The following is a 26,256-nucleotide window of genomic DNA, read 5'->3' on the forward strand; positions in this document are numbered from 1 at the left end:
GATAGACTCTGTACAGGTCAGCAGTGAACTGTCACATAGGTACTTATTCTGGGACCTTGTGCCAAATCCAGTTCCCATTTTAGTTCAGCACAGCAGACACGGCTGGTTGTCATTTTCTGTCTTCCACAAAAAAGATGGTTAAACCTGCAACTGCTTAAATCTATAGTGTGTTACTGCTGCTGTTGATTTATCAATTTATTGTTTAATGAGCCTTTTTGGCAGGTTACATGTTAAACCACGGTCTAGTGAAATATTTATTTTATTGCCTTCCAAAGCCAAGGAAGATCAGATGGTGCATGCGATATAATCAGTAGGGTGGAATACAGTGACAAGGGTTTTCTGTTCAACACCCCCCCCACCCCCCCGCCACTCCGGTTCATTAGAAATTACCTAGATATTAGGCAGGTAAAGATATGTCCCAGTTCATAGGAAGTGAGGCACTTGGTCTGAGGTTTTGAACCAGGGAAAATGACCAGGTTAGGTGTTAAGCATCTAAATGAAAGACAGTTAACAACGGTGGCAATAAAACGTGGGATTAGAATAGCACTCACAGACCAACTGCCTATCAGACTTTAAAAATTTAAAGGTGAGCAGTAGCAATAAAAACAAATATCGACGCACCCTCTGAAAGATATAAGCAGGCAGCTAGAATTAACCAATTTGGCTGCAGGTAAAAACTCAAAGGAACATATGTACTTCAATAGAATTAGTCAGAGATGGAGGAAATTTGGAAGTTGTGGCTAGATTGGGAGAATGTAACAGATTATAAGGACCTGTGTCAACTGATGTTGAGGGATCAATTTCTGGAAGTGAATCTAAGGATATTCTTAATTGACCAGGGGTTATAAGATCCTCAGGTAGTTGGGTGAATGAGTAGATTGCTTTGTGTGTCCCAGTTACCAAATGTGCAGTCAGATTTCATCCATCAGGCAGGCTGCGAAGGAGGGGAGGAAGCGGAGAGACCAATCAACCAGGCTGTGAGTCCCCACCCGCTGGAACTAATATGTCCTTACTATACAGTACAAATGCACACGAGGCCCATACTAGAGAGAAGGTCATTCTGTGACCAGCAACCTTTATCCAGCATTTAAGTGGAGAAGATGGGTGGAGCTTCCCCATTTATACCTGAATGTCCAGGCTAGAAGTGTCTCCCACAAGTTCACCACCTAGTGGTCAGTGTTCTCATGGTGTACAACGTAGGTCAGTTTATACATAGAAACATAGATATAGAAACATAGAAAATAGGTGCAAGAGTCGGCAATTAGGCCCTTTGAGCCTGCACCGCCATTCAATGAGTTCATGGCTGAACATGCAACTTCAGTACCCCAATCCTGCTTTCTCGGCATATCCCTTGATCCCCCTAGTAGTAAGGACTACATCTAACTCCTTTTTGAATATATTTAGTGAATTGGCCTCAACAACTTTCTGTGGTAGAGAATTCCACAGGTTCACCACTCTCTGGGTGAAGATGTTTCTCCTCATCTCGGTCCTAAATGGCTTACCCCTTATCCTTAGACTGTGACCCCTGGTTCTGGACTTCCCCAACATTGGGAACATTCTTCCTGCATCTACCCTGTCCAAACCTGTCAGAATTTTAAATGTTTCTATGAGGTCCCCACTCATTCTTCTGAACTCCAGTGAATACAAGCCCAGTTGATCCAGTCTTTCTTGATATGCCAGTCCCACCATCCCGGGAATCAGTCTGGTGAACCTTCGCTGCACTCCCTCAATAGCAAGAACTTCCTTCAAGTTAGGAGACGAAAACTGTACACAATACTCCAGGTGTGGCCTCACCAAGGCCCTGTACAACTGTAGCAACACCTCCCTGCCCCTGTACTCAAATCCCCTCGCTATGAAGGCCATTTGTTTTCTTAACCACCTGCTGTACCTGCATGCCAACCTTCAATGACTGATGTACCATGACTCCCAGGTCTCGTTGCACCTCCCCTTTTCCCAATCTGTCACCATTCAGATAATAGTCTGTCTCTCTGTTTTTACCACCAAAGTGGATAACCTCACATTTATCCACATTATACTTCATCTGCCATGCATTTGCCCACTCACCTAACCTATCCAAGTCACTCTGCAGCCTCATAGCATCCTCATCGTAGCTCACACTGCCACCCAACTTAGTGTCATCCACAAATTTGGAGATACTACATTTAATCCCCTTGTTTAAATCATTAATGTACAATGTAAACAGCTGGGGCACCAGCACAGAACCTTGCGCTACCCAACTAGTCACTGCCTGCCATTCTGAAAAGTACCCATTTACTCCTACTCTTTGCTTCCTGTCTGACAACCAGTTCTCAATCCACATCAGCACACTACCCCCAATCCCATGTGCTTTAACTTTGTACATTAATCTCTTGTGTGGGACCTGGTCGAAATCCTTCTGAAAGTCCAAATATACCACATCAACTGGTTCGCCTTTGTCCACTTTACTGGAAACATCCTCAAAAAATTCTAGAAGATTTGTCAAGCATGATTTCCCTTTCACAAATCCATGCTGACTTGGACCTATCATGTCACCTCTTTCCAAATGCGCTGCTATGACATCCTAAATAATTGATTCCATCATTTTACCCACTACCGATGTCAGGCTGACTGGTCTATAATTCAGTTTTCTCTCTCCCTCCTTTTTTAAAAAGTGGGGTTACATTGGCTATCCTCCACTCCATAGGAACTGATCCAGAGTCTATGGAATGTTGGAAAATGACTGTCAATGCATCCGCTATTTCCAAGGCCACCTCCTTAAGTACTCTGGGATGCAGACCATTAGGCCCTGGGGATTTATCGGCCTTCAATCCCATCAATTTCCCCAACACAATTTCCAGACTAATTAGGATTTCCCTCAGTTCCTCCTTCTTACTAGACCCTCTGACCCCTTTTATATCTGGAAGGTTGTTTGTGTCCTTAGTGAATACCAAACCAAAGTACTTGTTCAATTGGTCTGCCATTTCTTTGTTCCCAGTTATGAATATCCCTGATTCTGACTGCAGGGGACCTACGTTTGTCTTTACTAACCTTTTTCTCTTTACGTATCTATAGAAGCTTTTGCAGTCCATTTTAATGTTCCCTGCAAGCTTCCTCTCGTACTCTATTTTCCCTGCCCTAATCAAACCCTTTGTCCTCCTCTGCTGGGTTCGAAATTTCTCCCAGTCCCCGGGTTCGCTGCTATTTCTGGCCAATTTGTATGCCACTTCCTTGGCTTTAATACTATGCCTGATTTCCCTTGATAGCCACGATTGAGCCACCTTCCTTTTTTATTTTTACGCCAGACAGGGATGTACAATTGTTGTAGTTCATCCATGCGGTCTCTAAATGTCTGCCATTGCCCATCTACTGTCAACCCCTTAAGCATCATTCGCCAATCTATCCTAGCCAATTCATACCCTTCTTTAAGTTCTGGACCATGGTCTCTGAATTAACTGTTTCATTCTCCATCCTAATGTAGAATTCCACCATATTATGGTCACTCTTCCCCAAGGGGCCTCGCACAACGAGATTGCTAATTAATCCTCTCTCATTACACAACACCCAGTCTAAGATGGCCTCCCCTCTTGGTTGGTTCCTCGACATATTGGTCTCAAACCATCCTTTATGCACTCCAGGAAATCCTCCTCTACCATATTTTTTCCAATTTGGTTAGCCCAATCTATATGCAAATTAAAGTCACCCATGATAACTGCTGCACCTTTATTGCAAGATTACATGCATAACAATGACAGTTGAATACATGACATCACCTACCCCCCAAAGTCTTATTGGGATCACAGGTTAAGTCTCTCTGGTGGTTTACGCTCCCTTGTAGAGCGCCTGAGTTGGGGCTCCGGTCGTTGGGCGCTGGCCTGAGTATCTGCTCTTTGCAGTGCCTCAGGTCTGTCCGGACTGCCCACAGTGACTGGGCTCTCCTCCACTTGGTTCCGGTGTTCGGTCACCTGTGGTGGAGAGAAGCTTCGTGCTGCTTCTATGGGGTTGCTGAACCTCCTTTTTGTTTGATCCACGTGTTTGCAGCAGATTTGTCCATTGGTAAGTTTAACTACCAGAATCCTATTTCCCTCTTTGGCAATCACAGTGCCTGCAAGCCATTTGGGCCCAGCAGCGTAGTTGAGGACAAAGACAGGGTCATTGACATCAATACATCACGCCCTCGCATTCCCGTCATGGTCGTCACATTGCGACCGGCGCCTGCTCTCAACAATTTCTTTCATAGTCGGGTGTATAAGGGATAACCTGGTTTTGAGCGTCCTTTTCATTCGCAGCTCTGCGGGTGGAACACCTGTGAGCGAGTGTGGTCGGGATCTGTTGGCCAACAGGAGGCGTGATAAGCGGCTTTGTAGGGAACCCCCTTGGATTCTGAGCATCCCCTGTTTGATTATCTGCACTGCTTGTTCCACCTGGCCGTTTGAGGCCGGCTTGAACGGTGCCGTTCTGACATGGTTGATACCATTTCCTGCCATGAAGTCCTGGAATTCAATCCTTGTAAAGCACGGGCCATTGTCGCTGACCAAAATGTCCGGTAAACCATGGGCGGCGAACATTGCCCGTAGACTTTCTACCGTGGCAGAGGATGTGCTTGAATTGAAAATGTCACACTCGATCCATTTGGAGTAGGCGTCTACTACAACCAAAAACATTTTTCCCATGAAAGGACCTGTGTAGTCCACATGGATGCGTGACCATGGCTTGGTGGGCCAGGACCAGGGGCTAAGGGGGGCTTCCCTGGGCACATTGCCCAGCTGGGCACACGTGTTGCACCTGCAAACACAAAATTCCAGGTTGCATCTATCCCTGGCCACCAAACGTGTGACCTGGCAATTGCCTTCATCATGACAATGCCCGGATGCTCATTGTGGAGTTCTCGGATGAATGCCTCTCTGCCCGTCTGGGGCATGACTACTCGGTTTCCCCATAGTAGGCAATCGACCTGAATCGAGAGTTCACCCTTGCGCCTGTGAAATGGTTTAAATTCCTCGGGGCATGCCCCGTACGTGGCTGCCCAGTCCCCATTCAGGACACATTTCTTGACTAAAGACAGTAGCGGGTCTCTATTTGTCCAGACTTTGATCTGATGGGCTGTCACGTGTGAGCCTTCGCTTTTGAAAGCTTCAACAGCCATGATCATCTCAGCAGCATGCTCGGTTTCCCCTCGGTGGTGGCTAGTGGGAGCCTGCTGAGTGTATCGGCGCAGTTTTCAGTGTCCGGTCTGTGCTGAATTGTATAGTCAGACGGCTAACGTGAATGCCCACCTTTGTATGCGGGCCGACGCATTTGCATTTATGGCCTTGTTGTCAGCCAAAAGGAACGTTAGGGGTTTGTGATCTGTCTCCAGCTCAAATTTCCTGCCAAACAGGTACTGGTGCATTTTTTTTTTACTGTATATACACATGCTAGCGCTTCCTTTTCTATCATCCCGTAGCCCCTTTCTGCCTGGGTCAGACTTCTGGAGCCATAAGCTACCGGCTGTAACTGACCCTTGGCATTAACATGCTGCAACTCACACCCGACACCATAGGACGACGCATCACACATTAAAACAAGTTTCTTACATGGGTCATATAGCGTGAACAGATTGTTGGAGCATAACAAATTGCGTGCTCTATCAAAAGCTCTTTCCTGGCTGTCCCTCCAGACCCATTCGCGACCTTTGTGTAGGAGCACGTGTAGCGGCTTTAACAGCATGCTCAATTTGGGAAGAAAGTTACCAAAATAGTTCAGGAGCCCCAGGAACGAACGCAGCTCCGTCGTGTTACGGGGTCTGGGTGCTCTCTGGATCGCTTCCGTTTTGGATGCAGTCGGTCTGATCCCGTCTGCTGCTACCCTCATTCCCAGGAATTCCACCTCTCGAGCTCGGACGACGCACTTCGCCTTTTTCAGTCGCAGACCTACCTGGTCCAGTCTGTGTAGTACCTCCTCCAGGTTGTGAAGGTGTTCTTCAGTATCGCAACCCTTGATGAGGATGTCGTCTTGAAAAACCACCGTCCTTGGAATCGACTTGAGGAGACTTTCCATGTTTCGTTGAAAGATCGTGGCGGCTGAGCGAATCCCAAACAGACATCTGTTGTACTCAAACAACCTCTTGTGTGTTGCAATGGTGGTCACCTTCTTCGACTCACTCGCCAGCTCCTGGGTCATGTAAGCTGAGGTCAGGTCCAATGTTGAAAAAAGTTTGCCACTGGATAGCGTCGCAAAGAGGTCCTCCGCTCTCGGTAGCGGGTACTGGTCTTGGAGTGACACCCGATTGATGGGGGCCGTGTAATCACCACATATCCTGACCGACCCATCGCCTTGAGCACCAGCACAATCGGGCTCGCCCAGTCACTGAATTCGACTGGCGATATGATGCCTTCCCTCAGCAGGCGGTCCAATTCGCCTTCTATCTTTTCCCGCATCATGTACGGCACTGCTCTGGCCTTGTGGTGTACTGGCCTGGCGTCCGGGTTTATGTGAATCATTACCTTGGTCCCCATGAAAGTGCCAATGCCGGGTTGGAATAGTGAGCGAAATTTGTCCAGGACCTGTGAACATGATATTCGCTCCACAGAAGAAATTGCATTGACATCGCCCCATTTCCAGTTCATGACAGCAAGCCAACTCCTCCCCAGCAGTGTGGGACCGTCCCCCGGGACAATCCAGAGTGGCAACCTGTTCTCCGAATCTTTGTGGGTCACGACTAACGTGGCGCTGCCTAGCACCGGAATGATCTCCTTTGTATATGTCCGTAGCTGTGCGTCAATCGGCAATAATTTTGGCCTCCTGGCCTTGGATGCCCACAACTTGTCAAACACTTTGATACTCATCAGGGACTGGCTGGCCCCTGTGTCTAGTTCCATTGATACTGGGATGCCATTGAGGAGCACTTTCATCATTATCGGTGGTGTCCTGGTGAATGAACTGTATATGTGCTCCACATCAACTCGCTGAACTTCAGCTTCCAGCGATTTCCACCAGTGCCCATTTGGCCTCGTCGGGCTTACATCGGGCCTGTCCTCCTCGTACATCAGCCTGGCTGCAGGCTTCCTGCACATACGCGCCAAGTGACCGCTGACATTGCAAACTGCAGGTATATTGCTGATACCTGCAAGCTCTGGCTGGGTGTTTGTCTCCACACCTCCAACAGGAGCCGTTGTTGGAAACAAAAGTTCCATTACCAGTCAATTGTCTCTGTAACTGTCCTTAAATGCACCATTGACAGGTGTTAATGGCCCCATTACTGGCCGCATTGTCCCTTGCGATGGCATGAATCGCCGTTCAGCTAGCCATTGTCTCTGTTGAATTCCCCCTTTGGGTTCGACTACATGCTCAGGCATGTTCGATTGCCCCTGTCTGCCTGGAGAACTGTGTGCTGCGTTTACAATGTTGACTCCTTGTCCATTTGCTGCATTTAAACCAAGATTTTTGTCAATCATCATTCTGGTCTCTTCCTCTCCTGAGATAAATGTCTGGGCCATCAAAGCCGCCGTTTCCAGAGTCAAGTCTTTGGTCTCAATCAGTTTCCTGAAAACCCCAGCGTGCCCGATGCCCTCAATAAAAAAAGTCTCGCAGCATCTCCGCTCTGCATATATCTGGGAACTTACATAGGCTCGCCAGTCACCGGAGGTCTGCCACGAAGTCTGGAACTCTTTTCCCTTCTCACCGCCGGTGCATGTAAAACCGGTGTCTCGCCATGTACATGCTGCTCGCCAGTTTAAAGTGTTCCCTGATCAACTTACTGAGCTCTTCAAAAGTCTTGTCCGCCGGTTTCTCTGGTGCTAGAACGTCCTTCATCAGGGAGTACGTCCTGGATCCACAAACCATCAGCCCTGCGTTTGTCGGCCGAATCTTGTCCCAGCCATTCCTTAGTGACGAACTGTAGTCTCTCAATAAAATCGTCCCAATCATCACCAACACAGTACCTCTCGTTTGTGCTGCTAGTGGCCATGCTCGCATGGTTTAAATTCCATCCTCATCGCCAATAATATGTCCTTACTATACAGTACAAATGCACACGAGGCCCATACTAGAGAGAAGGTCACTCTGTGACCAGCAACCTTTATTCCAGCACTGAAGTGGAGAAGATGGGTGGAGCTTCCCCTTTTATACCTGAAAGTCCAGGTTAGGAGTGTCTCGCACAAGTTCACCACCTAGTGGTCAGTGTTCTCATGGTGTACAACTTAGGTCAGTTTATACATGGATTACAATGACAGTTGAATACATGACAGGAATCAGGCAGTGCACTGCAATTTAGATCTTGAGACGTGATGTCAGAGATTTCAGATAACACAACTGTTACAGTGGGGCACAGTGCAAGCAAGTGTTAGTCGAGGAAAAGAGCCAGAACTAATCTGAATTCAGTTGTGCGGCTTGACACGGCTGGGTGTGCGGCTTGACACGGCTGGGTGTGCTGCATGACACGGCTGGGTGTGAGGCTTGACACGGCTGGGTGTGAGGCTTGACACGGCTGGGTGTGCGGCATGACACGGCTGGGTGTGCGGCATGACACGGCTGGGTGTGAGGCTTGACACGGCTGGGTGTGCGGCTTGACACGGCTGGGTGTGCGGCTTGACACGGCTGGGTGTGCGGCTTGACACGGCTGGGTGTGCGGCATGACACGGCTGGGTGTGCGGCATGACACGGCTGGGTGTGCGGCTTGACACGGCTGGGTGTGAGGCTTGACACGGCTGGGTGTGAGGCTTGACACGGCTGGGTGTGAGGCTTGACACGGCTGGGTGTGAGGCATGACACGGCTGGGTGTGCGGCATGACACGGCTGGGTGTGCGGCATGACACGGCTGGGTGTGCGGCTTGACACGGCTGGGTGTGCGGCTTGACACGGCTGGGTGTGCGGCTTGACACGGCTGGGTGTGCGGCTTGACACGGCTGGGTGTGCGGCTTGACACGGCTGGGTGTGCGGCTTGACACGGCTGGGTGTGAGGCTTGACACGGCTGGGTGTGAGGCTTGACACGGCTGGGTGTGAGGCATGACACGGCTGGGTGTGAGGCTTGACACGGCTGGGTGTGCGGCTTGACACGGCTGGGTGTGAGACTTGACACGGCTGGGTGTGCGGCTTGACACGGCTGGGTGTGAGGCTTGACACGGCTGGGTGTGCGGCATGACACGGCTGGGTGTGCTGCATGACACGGCTGGGTGTGAGGCTTGACACGGCTGGGTGTGAGGCTTGACACGGCTGGGTGTGCGGCTTGACACGGCTGGGTGTGCGGCATGACACGGCTGGGTGTGAGGCTTGACACGGCTGGGTGTGAGGCTTGACACGGCTGGGTGTGAGGCTTGACACGGCTGGGTGTGAGGCTTGACACGGCTGGGTGTGAGGCTTGACACGGCTGGGTGTGAGGCTTGACACGGCTGGGTGTGCGGCTTGACACGGCTGGGTGTGAGGCTTGACACGGCTGGGTGTGAGGCTTGACACGGCTGGGTGTGAGGCTTGACACGGCTGGGTGTGCGGCTTGACACGGCTGGGTGTGCGGCTTGACACGGCTGGGTGTGCGGCTTGACACGGCTGGGTGTGAGGCTTGACACGGCTGGGTGTGCGGCATGACACGGCTGGGTGTGAGGCTTGACACTTGAGGCTAGGCAGATGGCAGAATTCCTGCACTCAGTCTCAATAAACAGGCGGCCCACTGAAAGATTACACGATACAAGGTGTACACTATTATTAGTACAACCACACCTGGCGCAGAACAACCAGTTCCTAGAACTACAAAACAGAAAGCAGAGAGTAGGGGTTAAGGGCAGCTACTCCAACTGGCAAAAGGTAGGAAGTGGTGTTCCACAGGGATCGGTGCTGGGACTACTGTTGTTCACAATTTACATTAACGATTTGGACTTGACAATCAGAAATACAATTCCAACAATTTGCAGATGCACCAAATTGGGAGGGGTAGGCAGCTTTGCACTATTATTCAAGTGGTAATTGACCCCCCTGGAATTGAATGTCATTTGAATATGACACTGTGGAGCCCACATACAGTCCTGTACAGCAGGTGAACCTGCTTCCTACGGGCATACTTTCTGCTGGCCATGTCGGTGGTGTAACTATAGGAAATTCGAGGAGAACCGGGCATACCACCAGACAGGCCCTCATGTGTCAGGATTGGGGGAGAAGGGGTGTATAGGCAGAAAAAGCACCCGCCTCTCCTTAATTGGAATTTACCATGGAATTGAGTAAAAGGTGTAAACCAGGCAAGACCACGTTCCACCCTAAATTCCTTCCCCTCCGCTGCCAAAATACCAGAATCTCTCCTCATATGGGCTCAAGTTCCGGCCTGAGTTGCTCCTAATTTTTGGAGCAACTAGTTTAGAATGGAGCATCTTAGAAATTGCAATTCTCGGCATTTAGTTTGCTCCAGTTCTAGTGAGTTAGAATAGTTCCATTTTCGAACAGATTTTTTTTTCAAAAGGGGGCGTGTCCGGCCATTTATGCCTGTTTTGCAAGTTTAGGCAGTGAAAACATACTTCAAACTAACTTAGAATGGAGTAAGTGTAGATTTTTGTATGCTCAGAAAAACCTTGCCTACACTTTAGAAAATCAGACGTAGGGAATGCGATGGGGGGGCGGCGGGGGGGGGGGGGAAATAAGGGGAGTTTACAACTTTAAACACTTCACTTTTACAAATAAAGAGCCATCATCAATAATAAATGATAAATAAATCAATAAATCATCAAAAAAAGTTTAAAAATTAAAAATAAAATAAAAAAAATCAATAAATAAAATATTAAGTTTCTACTCACCGACCGCAACAGTGTGCTGGGACTACCCCACCACCCCCCCCTCTCCCCATGTCTCTCTCTCTGCCTCTGTCAGTGTCTCTCTCTCTCTCTGTTTTGAAGAGGGGAGGGAGAGGGGAGGGGAGGGAGGGGGAGAGGAGAGGGGCTGAACGGGGGGAGGGGAAGGAATAGGGGTTGAACGGGGGGGGGGGGAGGGAGAGGGGCTGTAAGGGGGGGGGGGGGAGGGAGGCTGAATGGGCCCCGCTGCTGCTGTCGGGCTCCCAAGGAGTACTTCGGGCAGGGCCCGCCCCCAGCGAGAGGCCAGACAGGCGGGCCCCGCCAACGACAACGTGGAGAGAGAGGGGGGGGGAAGGAGGGGTAACGGCTGAACGGGAGGGAAGGAGGGAGGCCCGAGTCCGATCTTCGCCCCGGTGAGCCCATTCGGCCAGGGCTAGGGGCGGCGTGCTTCGGGCCCCTCCCACGCAGCCTCGGCGGCCTGGAGCTACTGCACATGTGCGCACACTCTAGCGCGCATGTGCAGAGATCCCGGCACTGTTTTCAGCGCCGGGACCTGGCTCCGCCCCCCCTCGCATTCTGCTGCACTGCGCCAAGAACCAAGATCGACCGGACGGTGGGAAGAATACCAAGGTAAATAATAGGCGCCGTTACTGTTGTTAAAAGTCAGCGCAGCACACGGGATGCACCGTTCTAACCCTGGGGGCAAATTTGGGCCCTATATATGAGCTTTCACAGCCCACACTGGGCAGGGGCATCTGCATCATATTTACCCAGGTGAATTACTGCATTAATTGCAATGGAGCATTTCCTGCAAGGGTACAATATTGTTATTGTCATTACTTGCAAAATAGGAACATCAATGTCGTGTCAAATCAGGAATCAGGCATTCATGACTACCGAATCCAAAAGGAGGAAAAGTGATATGATGGAAATGAAACATTTTTGTCTATGATCTATTGTGTTATTGACCTTTTTCTGCCACAATACATGTGGGTTTAAAACCTAGTATTCAGTATATCTGTAAGAAATTTTACTACCCTAAAAATATTTAAAAAATTTATAAATTAAATTGCTCAGAAAGAGTGTCCTAGTAAAATCACTTGCAGATTTATGATTTATATCATAAGGCATTTCTTCTTTCAACCATTTATTTCATGAAATATAATGTTCCAGTGCAGAGTTAGCCAAGGTCTTGCATTAATAACTGCATACCATGGATTTTCATAATCCAGTTAATTCTCAATTTGAATTAATATCAATAGATCTCGGTGTTCTGATTGAAAAGTTAGCCACCAACGAAGCAACAGTGCCAAACAAATAAAAATCTGTAAGTGTACATAGGAGTTAGTTATCTGGGCTTTGATGGCCACATTGTATGGGCTCGGGCTGGGGAAGTGGGCACATGTAGCACTGGGGCTTCAGGTTGAATATATCTACTCTAACACATGTGGCATTAGGGTTATAGGCTGGATATATCTACTCTAACACGTGGCACTGGGGCTGCAGGCTGGCTACTGTCCATCGTGACTCAGTGGGTAGCATTCTCGCCTCCTGAGTTTGAAGGTTGTGGATTCAAGTCCCACTCCAGAGACTTTAGCACAAAAACCTAGGCTGACACTCCAGTGCAGTGCTGAGGGAGCGCTGCATTGTCTGAGGTGCTGTCTTTCAGATGAGACATTAAACTGAGGTGCTCCCTCAGGTGGACATAAAAGATTCCATGGCACTGTTTCAAAGAAGAGCAGGGGAGTTACCCCTGGTGTCCTGGTCAATATTTATCCCTCAATCAACATTATAAAAACAGATTATCTGGTCATTATCACATTGCTGTTTGTGGGTCTAGCTGTGTGCAAATTGGCTGCTGCGTTTCCTACATTACAACAGTGACTACACTTCAAAAATACTGAATTGGCAGTAAAGTGCTTTGGGACATCCTGAGGTTGTGAAAGGTGCTATATAAATGTATTTCTTTTTTATACCCCCTACGCCAACACATGATCCATGATGGATAAATATGAGATAAACATTTTTTTTTAAAGTAAAGCATAGGCAACAGCTGAAGGAATTTTCAACTTTTTTCATATACTTATTTTTGTTCTAATTTTCTTCTCTCCTTGGGCTGAAGATGTAAGGGCTGATTTTACACAGCAGAGAATCACACCTGCCAGCCATACTTATTAGGAAATCATGGGTGCAGATCTTAGTAGTGTGCATTTGTAAAATCGGACACACTAACTTTTTCTGGGATACAATTTAACTGGCATTGGCTATTCTTCAGTGTCTCATTCTTCATTCTTCATGTGGGACTGTAAGTGTCAGGAGGGTACTTGTCTGTGGAAGGCATCACAACTGAGCTGAAACCTATCCTCGCTGGCTGTACACACAAGAGTACTTTTCAGCAGAGGTCACCAAAAGGTGATCAGAAGTGGGAATGATTTTTCCCTCTCCCTACCCCAGGGGCAGTGAATTCAGCTGAGATCATTAAAATCAACACAGATCAGTGTTCTCACCCTGTATGGCTTAGTACCAGGGCACAAAGTGCACTTCCCCATTAAATTCAACTTTGGACATCTTAAATACAGCAGTGATACGTCAAACCAACACTGCTTTAGGAATAAAAGTCTTGATACTCAAACAGCACATACAATTTATGTGACTGCTCTAAGTAATCCTAACTCATTTATCAACCAACATTTGGAATGAAGCAGCATCAAGTTTCACCAAGGGTGTTAAGAGTAAAAACAGAAATAAAGAGGATTTATTATCAGCAAGGCGAATCCAATAAAAATAAACAGCATTGTGTGGCTTCTAAATCAGAAAAGTTTATTTCTTAGATCAATGATCACTTTTGGCCCACTCTTAAGTTTTTTCATTGAGACAGCAGGATGGTCTCTACCAACACTAGCTCCACAAATGCCATCAGCCAGCCATGAGGCGCAGTTCAAGCAAGGCAAAGGGTATGTAAATCATTTTTTATCTGTTTGAAAGTGAATTCATCATTTCCATGAAGTAATTGACGTGGTGGCCTAAACAGGATCAAACTGAAACTTACACAGGCATGCAAGTTCGAGTGACCAGCACGCCGCCGTGATCCTCCGATCGGCTTTTCTGGCGGCTCGGAGCAGCACCGCCCGGAAGATCTGCGCCGGGTGTGCAACGCCCCTGGTTGCGACACCGGCCCGGGTTCTGAGTCTTGCCCGACCTGTCCGCCCGGAAGTGTGCCCGTCATGACCGGCTGGGCAATCAGAGCGGTCCAATGATCCCGGCAGCGGAGAGGAAGGTAATGGACTCCGAAGTGCAAATGTTTTTTGTTTTAATTTTTTGTGCGATTTGGTGTTGCGGTGGCGTGGACAATGTTTCAGGAATGTTTTTTTGTGTTTTTTTTTAAGGTTTCCCCCTGCCCCTCCTGCCCCCCCCCCCCCCCAGGCCTCTCTTGAAGTGCTCCCTGGCTGACTGTTTAGCTCTGGGGTTTCCCTTCCTTACACCAAGAGAGGCGTACAATCCCTCCCTTAGCGCTGCGCCCTCTGATGCAGGGCCCAGATGCCCAAACTTAAATGCAAAAGCACAAACTATTCCTGACCGCTAACTTTCACCCCAGCCGCAATTATTGCCCCGAAATCAGAAAAGCCTAAAACCCAGCCCCAAGTTTTTCAAGTAAACTCTGATCCTGTGTGCGATTAGTAAATTAGAGATTAACAAGGATCAAAAATAGATTAGGATTGTGAGCAATGGTGATTAACATGAATGGGGCAGAAATTGCCCCTTCCCTTAAGGCTTGGTACCGCCCCGGCGGCCATGTAGTGGAGTGGAATGGCCACCGATTTTTCATGTAATGGCCGCCATTTTGAAAATTCCACTCCTGTGGTATCCTGGCGGTGACCTGCACCCTCCCTCACCGCTGCTGACGATTCGTTCTAAGTACGTCATCAGAGCGCGCACCACCGATATCGTCCCCTGCACCCCTCCCCCCCCCCCGCCCCCCTCCCACGATGGCAAAATTCCACCAAAAATATGTTGCCCCCGCTGAGCAGTGTCAAAAGCTGCTTTTTACTGCCGGTGCAATAGACTGTAGTCCTTGTAAAATGACGGTGCAGCTCCCATTAAAGGGGAGGATCTATTGCCGCTGCCACCATGTTTTATTTTGTCGGCCGACTTCCGTGTCGGATCGACAATTATGACCCCGAGTTCGGCCGCGTTGCTAACAGGCAGCCTGCAGCCCCTCTTGGGTGCCAGGCCATTGGCCCGGCCAAAACCCTCCCCGTTGGTCCAGTGAACCAAAGTTTAAAAAATTGCGCAGGCTCTCCCCTTTAAGTAAAGAGGAGAGCCGTGGTGATGCAGCGCCATGATGACATCATCAGCACTACGCTGATGGCTGACAGCGCCGGCCACTCTGCCTGCCCCCAACCTCTGCCCAACTCGACTCCGAATGTTCACTTAACATCCCATTTTCACCCCCATTATGACAGACCTCCGGTGCGCCAAAAAAAAAAACAAAGAGCGGAATTTCGCTCAAGAGGTCACCGCATCCACCACGCCGGTAAAATCAACAGAAACAGGATAGGTGCGCCCGTTTCCAGTGGTGGGCAATTTAGATCCTAATATCTCTCGCTTGACAGCACTGACACAGTGCTAGGTTTGTCCAGTACTTAAAACACTGTAATGTGGGTTTATTATATACAAGAGATTTCAGTCGCTTACCGTATGATTCCGTGTGTTTGTGACGGCACTGCCATCAAGCAGGTAGTGTGTCTCTGTGTAGTTTTCAGCAAAAAGCACACTGCAGGAAAGGAAAAGCATGAAACAGTTAGAATCACGAATCCATACAATGCAGGTTTATAAACAGCTCATTGAATACATTGTCACGGACAAACCCCTGCATCAGATGCATATGGTGCGATTCAAGATTAAATGACATCTTTCTATTGTTAAAGCCAGCACAATCACACAAACAATTTAATTATTTTTTAGTTGAGTCCATAAAGTTTTTTGGGGATAGCAATTGCCCTCTGAAGTTTTACTGGCTTCCTGGGCTGGGTAGAAAATTAGGCACAAGCTGTGCTGGCAACTTCTTGCTACCTGCCGCCAACTCTGGAATTTACCAGTAGACATGATGTTGACATTCACTATGTCTGAACTGTTGGATAGGATGGTGTAGTATAATGATGGACAAGACACTTGTTGTTATTTGTGTCGTCGTTAGAAACTCTTCCTCTGCTGTTCCTGAGTCAGCCAGCTAGTCATATTATGCCACAACTGCCCCTCTGCTCTACGACTGCAGATTAAAATGCAGCTAACACACGAATACGTGAATAATGATCATTGGGAAGTGCTAGGAGCCATCATCATCATCATCATTATAGGCAGTCCCTCAAAATCAAGGAAGACTTGCTTCCACTCTAAAAGTAAATTCTTAGGTGACTGAACAGTCCAATATGGGAATTACAGTCTCTGTCACAGGTGGGGCAGACAGTCGTTGAAGGAAAGGGTGGGTGGGGAGTCTGGTTTGCCGCACGCTCCTTCCACTGCCCGCGCTTGCTTACTGCATGCTCTCGGCGACGAGACTCGAGGTGCTCTTCCTCCACTTAGGGAGGTCTTTGGCCAGGGACTCCCAGGTGTCGGTGGGGTGTTGCATTTTATCAAGGAGGCTTTGAGGGCATCCTTGAAACGTTTCCTCTGCCCACCTTGGCCTCGCTTGCCATGTAGGAGTTCTGAGTAGAGCGCTTGCTTTGGGAGTCTTGTGTCAGGCATGCGAACAATGTGGCCCACCTAACAGAGTTGGTCGAGTGTGGTCAATGCTTCGATGCTGGGGATGTTGGCCTAACACTAACGTTGGTGTGTCTGTCTTCCCAGAGGATTTGCAGGATCGTGTGGAGACATCATTGGTCGTATTTCTCCAGCGATTTGAGGTGTCTACTGTAGGTGGTCCACGTCTCTGAGCCATACAGGAGGGTGGGTATCACTACAGCCCTGTAGACCATAAGCTTGGTGCCAGATTTGAGGGCCTGATCTTCGAACACTCTCTTCCTCAGGCGGCCGAAGGCTGCGCTGGTGCACTGGAGGCGGTGTTGAACCTCATAGTCGATATCTGCCCTTGCTGACAATCGGCTCCCGAGGTATGGAAAATGGTCCATGTTGTCCATGTATCTTGATGACTAGGGGGGCAGTGCTGTGTGGCGGGGTCAGGTTGTCTTACGGATGTTTAGTGTAAGGCCCATGCTTTCGTACGCCTTGGTGAAGATGTTGACTATGACTTGGAGTTCAGCCTCTGAACCATACCCCAGCAAGAAGTCAACATCTTCAGAAAGTGGGAGAGAACAGGCAAAGAAATAAAAATGTGCAACTTTGACAAGCCTGTGATTGGTATGTGAAATCAAGGTATGGAGGGTGAAATCCTGTGGGGGCTGCCACCCCAGCTTAGAATGTGCCCGCCCAAGACCTTCAGCAATCACCCACTTCACAAAGCCAGGGAGGAGGTATGATAAGTGGGCATCTTCACCACTAGTGCCCACCTGCCAAAGGAGGCTGCATACTATGGTGTAGTGTACCAGTGCAAGGAGGCCTGGAAAGTAAAACTGTCCCTTGTAAAAAGCCACAAAACTATAAAAAGAAAAATGATTTTTGTTTTGGAAGTCCAGGCTATGACATAGGTCCAGACCCAAAGTGTGCCTCACATCCACCTGCTCAGGACAACTCTTACCCAGGGTACTGGTCGCCAATGATCTGCTCAGTGTTTTGAAGACTAGGGCCACAAAGTTCCCAGGATGGATGTTCCTGGTTCTGCCTCTGTCTCCTCCTGCTCCAATAGACAGCTTGGGGCAGATGAAGACTCCCCTTAGAAAGCCAACAGGAAACTCCAATGGAAGATCAGGACCCGGCATATAAGAGTTCTGGCCTAATTTGCGGCCTCCTGTCCGATTAACAGCAGGAGGATGCTAGAAGGGTTGTGGATGTTCAGCCTGAATTACCGTGAATGTATAATAGCAGTGAGAATACTGTTACTGTATTTATTCATAAAGGTGATATCTTAAGGTGCTCTTGTATTTAATGGAATCTTTAAGCAGATTTACCAATGCTGAGGGAAACAAATCTTACTAGTATGAAAGGCTTTTTTCTACTTGTCCTGCGATTTTGCACTTTGCGTACCAAAATGCTTCAAGAATATCAAACACAGCTGCTGCTCTGCTTGCTGCTTGTATACATCAACGTGGTTACTTTGCACTGCAGCAGGAGCCAGAAACAGTGCTTATTGCAGATAAATGCAATGATTTTTTAACAAAAGGAATCAACTTACTAAAATAGCACTGTGTCCTGCTATCAAATAAAGTTACTGGTTTTAAAGAGATAGTTAGTCAGCATTAAAGTGCTAAAATAACAATTGGGGAATTTTGCAATATTTCTGTAATATTGGAGCATTACAGTGTACAATCAAATTCGAATGTTTCAAACTAATTAGAGAGACATAATGAGTTGAAATAATCTGGAGACTCATTACATTTGCAAGCAGTATGCTGAGATACAAGGTAAATGTTGTGAGATGAGGCACCTGCAAATACAGATTGGTGCAGAATTTGGCACTCCAATTTGCGGCAAGCAACATCTCGCAACATTTACTCAATATACTAAGCTGGGAAAATAAGAATTTCAGACCGGATTGGAAAACTCAAAATTCATGCTGATGGTTTGTGTTATCACAGTATTTCAGCCAGTTATAGTTTGCAATTCCAGTCAGAAGTATATTTGGACTTTCAAAAGGCATTTGACAAGGTCCCACACCAGAGATTGGTGTGCAAAATTAAACACATGGTATTGGGGGTAATGTATTGATGTGGATAGAGAACTGGTTGGCAGACAGGAAGCAGAGAGTCGGGATAAACGGGTCCTTTTCAGAATGGCAGGCAGTGACTAGCGGGGTGCCGCTGGGCTCAGTGCTGGGACCCCAACTATTTACAATATACATCAATGATTTAGATGAAGGTATTGAGAGTAATATCTCCAAGTTTGCAGATGACACTAAGCTGGGTGGCGGTGTGAGCTGTGAGGAGGATGCTAAGAGGCTACAGGGTGACTTGGACAGGTTAGGTGAGTGGGCAAATGCATGGCAGATGCAGTATAATGTGGATAAATGTGAGGTTATCCAATTTGGTGGCAAAAACACAAAGGCAGAATATTATCTGAATGGCGGCAGATTAGGAAAAGGGGAGGTGCAACGAGACCTGGGTTTCATGGTACATCAGTCATTGAAAGTTGACATGCAGGTGCAGCAGGCGATGAAGGCGGCAAATGGCATGTTGGCCTTCATAGCTAGGGGATTTGAGTATAGGAGCAGGGAGGTCTTACTGCAGCTGTACAGGGCCTTGGTGAGGCCTCACCTGGAATATTGTGTTCAGTTTTGGTCTCCTAAACTGAAGAAGGACGTTCTTGCTATTGAGGGAGTGCAGCAAAGGTTCACCAGACTGATTCCCAGGATGGCAGGACTGACATATGAGGAGAGACTGGATCGACTCGACCTGTATTCACTGGAGTTTAGAAGAATGAGAGGGGATCTCATAGAAACATATAAAATTCTGACGGGATTGGACAGATTAGATGCAGGAAGAATGTTGCCGATGTTGGGGAAGTCCAGAACCAGGGATCACAGTCTAAGGATAAGGGGTAAGCCATTTAAGATCGAGATGAGAAGAAACTTCTTCACTCAGAGAGTTGTTAACCTGTGGAATTCTCTTCCGCAGAGAGTTGTTGATGCCAGTTCGTTAGATATGTTCAAGAGGGTTGGATATGGCCCTTATGGCTAAAGGGATCAAGGGGTATGGAGAGAAAGCAGGAAAGGGATACTGAGGTGAATAATCAGCCATGATCTTATTGAATGGTAGTGCAGGCTCGAAGGGCCGAATGGTCTACTCCTGCACCTATTTTCTATGTTTCTATACCAAGCACATTTATTATGTTTGTTTCTTTTATTGAGAGAATTAGAACTAAGTGCTCATTAACAGGCCCTGTTGCATGTGTTGGGAGCAGATGGCATCTTCTGTGGTTTTCTATAGAGACTATATGCCCTCTGAAGCATATTATTTATGTCATACAATTTTACTGCTTAATTTTTAATTACCAGGAGACACAAGTGTTGATATTAATTTTCTATTTGCATAATTCATAATCACACTTGGTTCTCCCCTGAGCCCAGTGGTGAGAGAAACAAAGAGAATTGTAACTACACTTGCAAATGCAATAAACTACTCGAATTAGTCTGGATGAAGTAATCAGTAAACTAGTGCAGGCAGCTCATCTTTCAGAATGTGAAAGAACTCCTGGCTTAGAGTTATGATTTTTCTGTACAGACTGATTGAATAGATAAAGGAGATGCAATTTGATGCAATGTTAATGGATTTTCAGAAGGTGTTCAATAAAGTGTCTCATAGAAAGCTTATTATAAAAATTCTGGCACATAGAAATGTAGCAGCATAGATAGAAATTTGGACAACGGATCGGTAAACAAAGAGTTAAGGTTAATGGATGCTGCTCGAATTGGAGATGGGTCACAAGTGTTGTACCCTAGGGGCCAGTGCTGGCTCAACGTTTGTACTCAATATATATGGATGATTTGCACTAGGGCATAAGCACCATATCAAAATTTGCTGACAACACAAAAGTGGGGACCCTGGCAGACAGCTAGGAAGATTGTAAAAGACTTCAAGAAGATACATACCAGTTAACAGAATAGGCAGATAAATGGCAATTGCAATATAATAGGGAAGTGTGAGATAATGGGCGTAAATTTCCTTGCCGTTTTCGGCATATTTACTGTGCAGGAATGGCACAGGAACTTTTTTAGCAAGAGAATTTATTGAAGCTCTTTCTAGCCAATTTTCATCTATAAACTGTTTCTCTCAAATTTCCTTGTGCTGATGTGAGGAGAGAGTGACTGCCCTTGACATCAAGGCATTTGACCAAGGGTGGCATCAACAAGCTTTAGTAAAACTGGAAGTCAATGGGAAACAGGCTGGAGTCATACCTAGCACAAAGGAAGATGGTTGTGGTGGTTGGAGGTCAATCATCTCCCAGGACATCACAGCAGGAGTTCCTCAGGACACTGTCATAGGCCCAACCATCTTCAGCTGCTTCATCAATGACCTTCCTTCCATTATGTCAGAAGTGGGGATGTTTGCTGATAGTTGCACATTCAGTGCCATTCGCAACTCCTCAGATAATGAAGCAGTCTATGCCTGCATGCAACAAGACCTGGACAACATTCAGGCTTGGGCTGATAAGTGGCAAGTAACATTTGTGGCACACAAGTACCCTGCAATGACTATCTCCAACAAGAGAGAGTCTAACCACCCCCCCTTGATATTCAATGGCATTACCATCGCCGAATCCCCCATCATCAACATCCTGGGGGTCACCATTGACCAGAAAATTAACTGGACCAGCCACATAAATACTGTGGGTACAAGAGCAGGTCAGAGGCTGGGTAATAGAAACATAGAAAATAGGTGCAGGAGTAGGCCATTCAGCCCTTCGAGCCTGCACCACCATTCAATAAGATCATGGCTGATCATTCACCTCAGTATCCCTTTCCTGCTTTCTCTCCATACCCCTTGATCCCTTTAGCCGTAAGGGCCATATCTAACTCCCTTTTGAATATATCCAATGAACTAGCATCAACAACTCTCTGCAGTAGGAAATCCCACAGGTTAACAACTCTGAGTGAAGAAGTTTCTCCTCATCTCAGTCCTAAATGGCTTTCCCCTTATTCTGCAGCAAGTGGCTCATCTCCTGACTCCCCAAAGTCTTTCCACCCCACTTACAAGGCACAAATCAGAATAAGGGGGCGCCCATTTAAAACGGAAATGAGGAGGAATTTCTTCTCAGAGGGTCATGAACCTTTGGAATTCTCTTGTGTGTTGGAGGCCTTGTCATTGAATATATTTAAGGTGGAGATAGACAGATTTTTGAAAGATAATGGAGTCAAGGGTTATGGGGAGGAGGCAGGGAAGTGGAGTTGAGGCCAAGATCAGATCAGCCATGATCTTATTGAATGACGGAGCAGGCTTGAGGGGCCAAATGGCCTACTCCTGCTCCTATTTCCTATGTTCTTATGTAAGTCAGGTGTGTGATGGAATACTCTCCACTTGTCTGGATGAGTGTAGCTCTAACAACACTCAAGAAGCTCGACACCGTCCAGAACAAAGCAGCCTGCTTGATTGGTACCCCATTCACCAGCTTAAACATTCACTTCCTGGCTTTTGCCAATCACCTAATTTATTTATAAAGTCCAGGATCCCATGTGCTTTATTAACTGCATTGTTAACCTGCCCTTCCACCTTCAAAGATTTGTGCACAAACACCCCCAGGAGTTTTTGAATCTTCCTTTTATGCATTTTCTTCTACAAGGATCTGCATTTGATTCTGACTGACTCTCCGAGGGCCAGCCCACGGGACGATTTCCAGACCTCCCTGCAGTCGGGCAACTCAGAAGCAAGTATGCCTTTTGTATGGGCAGACCACTGTATGCCATTATCGTGGTGGAGGAGCAGCAAAGAATAGAGCTGGGGCGAATTAGGCACCATTGAAAAAGGATGCAACCTACCAGGTATTACCTCTTTGCTCAGAGAATATACAGACAACACAGGCCATATCAGGACCTCTGTGGGGAGCTGTGTATAAGAATATGCTTGTCCAAAGAGGCAACAGGGCATCTCTGTGACCTGTTTCATAAAGACCTGCAGCCACACTCATCTGCTGGCTATGAAGGTGACATCACAGGGTCATTTCAGGCACCCAAGGGATAAATCTCTGCAATATCAGTCATGGAGCAGTAGTAGCATTCATTCATTCGATCACTGATGCCCTTTACACCAGAGCAGCCCAAATCATAAGCTTCGGCATCACAGCAAGGCAGAAGAGAGATAAGATTAAGGGGATACTAGAAGGATTTGGTAATAATATAAGATGAGGTAAGGTGAGAGGAGGCTCATGTGGAGCATAAGCATGGCATAAACCTGTTGGGCCGATTCGCCTGTTTCTGTGCTGTAACTTCTTTTTAATTCTTTGCAATGTAGTTTGATGGGGGGGGGGGGGGGGTGACAGTATCGAGTAAGAGACTGAAGAATGTGCTGGTGCCAACAATGAGAAAGGAAGAAAAGGCAGAGATGTCCAGTACTTTTCTTTGCCTGTCCTGCTGAGAACTTGTAAAACTTAGCGGCACTGTTTTGCAGTGCTGGGCTGAGTGAGTTGGAAGTCAGTGTTATACTGTACTCCAGGCCGTACAATATTCATTATGTGTGACTTGGTGGCACTCACACTCAGCAGTCTGTTCATTTTGAATTATTCTTCTCTGGCTTGGTGCCTTCTGGGCACAGAGTGCTTGAGTAGTCATCATTCTGTACAACTAGAATAAAAATATTGCCAAGGCATGCAATGAAGTCATTTGTGAGTGAAATGAAAGAGCCAAGCACTGTTCCTCTCTTACCCAGTTCTCCCTCCTGGCCCCCCACAGTTTGCAGAGGAGTGCAGGGCGAACTGTCAGCTTAAAGGCTGAAGAGAAGTTTCCAAGCAGTTCAGCTGCTTTCACCCATTTTACACTTGTTTTACACTCATTGAAACATATAAGATTCCGAGAGGACATGACAGCATATTGTTTTTTTGTGACTAAGCAGTTATAGCAATTAGAAATTTAATTAGAAGTAATTATAAACTTGTACCTGTACAGGGCAATTTATAAAAAAGACAAAGCAGCAGTCAGAATGAAAGTCTCATGACTGTGGCAACTTAACTTTAAATGTTGGACTTCTTCAGCAAACAGCTTGCAGACCTTCCACTCTCCGTTTTATACAGGTGCAGTGAATCGAGCTGTTGTGCAAATCAGTGACAGGAATCTGATGTGTGGGACCGCTTTGCATCAATTTACATAATTGATAAAGGGCTAATAAGGCCAGTGCATGTGCAATGCACTGCCTCAAAATCTTTAAAAACTATTACCAATTATTAACCCTCTTTGGTTCAGCTTTAACTTTGTGGAGAGAGGCTCTATGATCCAAACATAAACAAGCAAATCAGGACACTTCTTCTGGTCACTGTGTTTTAGGAGCATCATAAACATAGCAGCAAGCTATTCCAGCAATACTGTAAATTAATTCTAAAAGATCATAAAAAATGTTTGCTATTATGTTTATGCTGTTGCTAAAGCATAGAAACCAGAGGAAATCTTGCCCCATTGTACACTTTTACACAGCTTCATTAATGGGCCAATCAGATCACAGAAAGCAGGGCTTCCCTCTTGCCTTCAGCCAATGAACCCAATCAGTTACCAGAAAAATTACAGGATTCCATTAAAAAAATATGCAAAGATTAGTCATCTTACTGTGTTAGCAGACTGTCCACTGAGCAATCCATTCAGAGGAGGAGTATATTTTTAATAATCGCAATACTTATTCAGTTTACTATTGTTATGTTCCTCTCCTCTCCTGAAATATCTATTACATTTGCAGGACTGTTGTACCTCTCCAAAACAGAGTATATTATTCCTTAGTAGAAATCCCCTCTCTCTCTTCATCTGTCTCTATCATTACTGCAGTTGACTGTCATAATGTTGTAAAACATTGCCATTTCCTGTCTTAGGACACAGACCATCACAAAAAAAGTCAGCGGCCGTAACGGCAGTGGTTAGTGCCAGTAATAGAAGCAACAAACTCCAGTAATAAAGCTCCAAACACATAAGAAATACTAAATGATATCAACCTATTATAAAAAGATGCAATGATTTGGAGTGTGTCTGAGGTTATAACACACTGTTTTGGTTCGGATGAGTGGTGAACCCCTCAAGCATTGTCTCTGTGGTTTATGACGCTATCTGAATCTCTCGATTGAGTTTCAATCTTGTAACGCACTCCAGTGCGCCAAGAGCATCATCAGGCTTTTCCTGTAAACTGCTCAGTGTTCCTGTACTTTTTAAAGTCTCTAATGTATACACTCATTAGTGAAAACATATCATGGAAATGTGATAATGTGATGCTATTTTACGACGTGGAGGAAAAATACAATGTGTAATCTGTTAAGTATGCCCCCAAACATAATCAGCTGGTTACATCAGGAAGTATAGGAAGTATAACATCTTGATTACCTCCAACATAAAAGAAATACTTGCATTTATATAGCGCCTTTCATGACTACCGGACGTCCCAAAGCACTTTACAGCCAATGAAGTACTTTTAAAATGTAATAACTTTTGTAATGCAGGAAACGCGGCAGCCAATTTGCACACAGCAAGCTCCTATAAACAGTAATGTGATAATGAACAGATAATCTGTATTTAATAATGTTGGTTGAGGGATAAATATTGGCCAGGACACCTAGGACCAGAACCCTTGCTCTTTTTTGCATAGTGCACTGGGATCTGTTACATCCATCTGAGAGACCAGACGAGACCTCGGTTTAACGTCTCATCTGAAAGATGGCACCTCCAACAGTGTAGCACTGCCTGAGCACTGCACTGGAGTGTTAGCATAGACTTTTGTGCTCAAGTCTCTGGAGTGGGACTTGAACCCGTAACCTTCTGACCCAGAGGCGAGTACTGTCAACGTATTAGGCTACTACTTTCCAGTTCTCTAATAGTATGGTATGGAGACTAAGAACACATTAACTGGTAAATATTTGGATCATGGTGCTAAGTTTGCAGGGCCAATGACTAAAAACTTTGCAATAGCACCATTTAGGATCAGATGACTACACGCGATCGACTGATTATAATTATATATTCAATACATTGAATATGGACTGGGAACTCATTGAATGGGGAGGGAGGAAGGGCAAAGAAATCCAGAGCAATCTGATTTTTCATTGGAGCCATCAAAAACTTGCTAACAAAATGCAGCAAAAATAGTTGCAGCAATCAACAACGCAGCAATGGGAAACTGACACTATCAAAATATATTTATTAGAAACTCTGCATTCAAGCTTTAGCAACTAACTTGATCAAAATTCAGAATGTGTCTGCCTTCATTGCCCATTTTAGATGGGCGAGAGGAGCATATTATGCTTTCCCGAGAGAAAATAAAACAATTGCGACAGCCGCATTTAAATATAATTTTCATTACCATCAATATTAAAATGAAGCCACTGCACAGAATTTTAGACCAGCCTTCTAGGCCTGTCATATGCCACCCGAATAACCTCAGTGGCTAGAAAATGTACCCATTATGACTTCAACTATGTTACAACTATCATATTTTTAAATACTAAATGGGCCCCTCTTTCATTTCTTACGAATACAAGCTAATGAATGAGTAATAGAGATAGAAGATGGTGGAAATACTCAGCAGGCCAAGCAGCTGTGGAGAGAGGAACAAAGTTAACGTTAATTCTATTTTTTTCTCCACAGATGCTGCCTGGCCTGCAGAGTATTTCCAGCATTTTCTGTTTATATTTCAGATTTCCAGCATCCGCAGTATTTTGCCCTTGTACTAAATGAGTAAGCTGTACATTCAGAAATATAAATGTACTATCCATGACTTGCTACATTTAGACAAACTTGTTCAC

At 46.3% G+C, this 26,256-nt stretch overlaps 1 protein-coding gene across 3 annotated transcripts in view; it reads right to left on the reverse strand.

Moving 5' to 3' along the window:
- LOC139260303 (disintegrin and metalloproteinase domain-containing protein 12) overlaps positions 1-26,256 on the reverse strand; it is a 482,943-nt gene that overhangs the window by 219,041 nt on the left and 237,646 nt on the right. For all 3 annotated transcript variants that reach the window (XM_070876752.1, XM_070876751.1, XM_070876750.1), the window contains exon 4: positions 15,421-15,499. In XM_070876752.1, the coding sequence (XP_070732853.1) occupies positions 15,421-15,499 (79 nt within the window). The remainder of the gene's footprint in view (positions 1-15,420; positions 15,500-26,256) is intronic.

This window comes from Pristiophorus japonicus, chromosome 3 (genome assembly GCF_044704955.1).
Source record: "Pristiophorus japonicus isolate sPriJap1 chromosome 3, sPriJap1.hap1, whole genome shotgun sequence".
In the NCBI taxonomy this organism is placed as follows: domain Eukaryota; kingdom Metazoa; phylum Chordata; class Chondrichthyes; family Pristiophoridae; genus Pristiophorus; species Pristiophorus japonicus.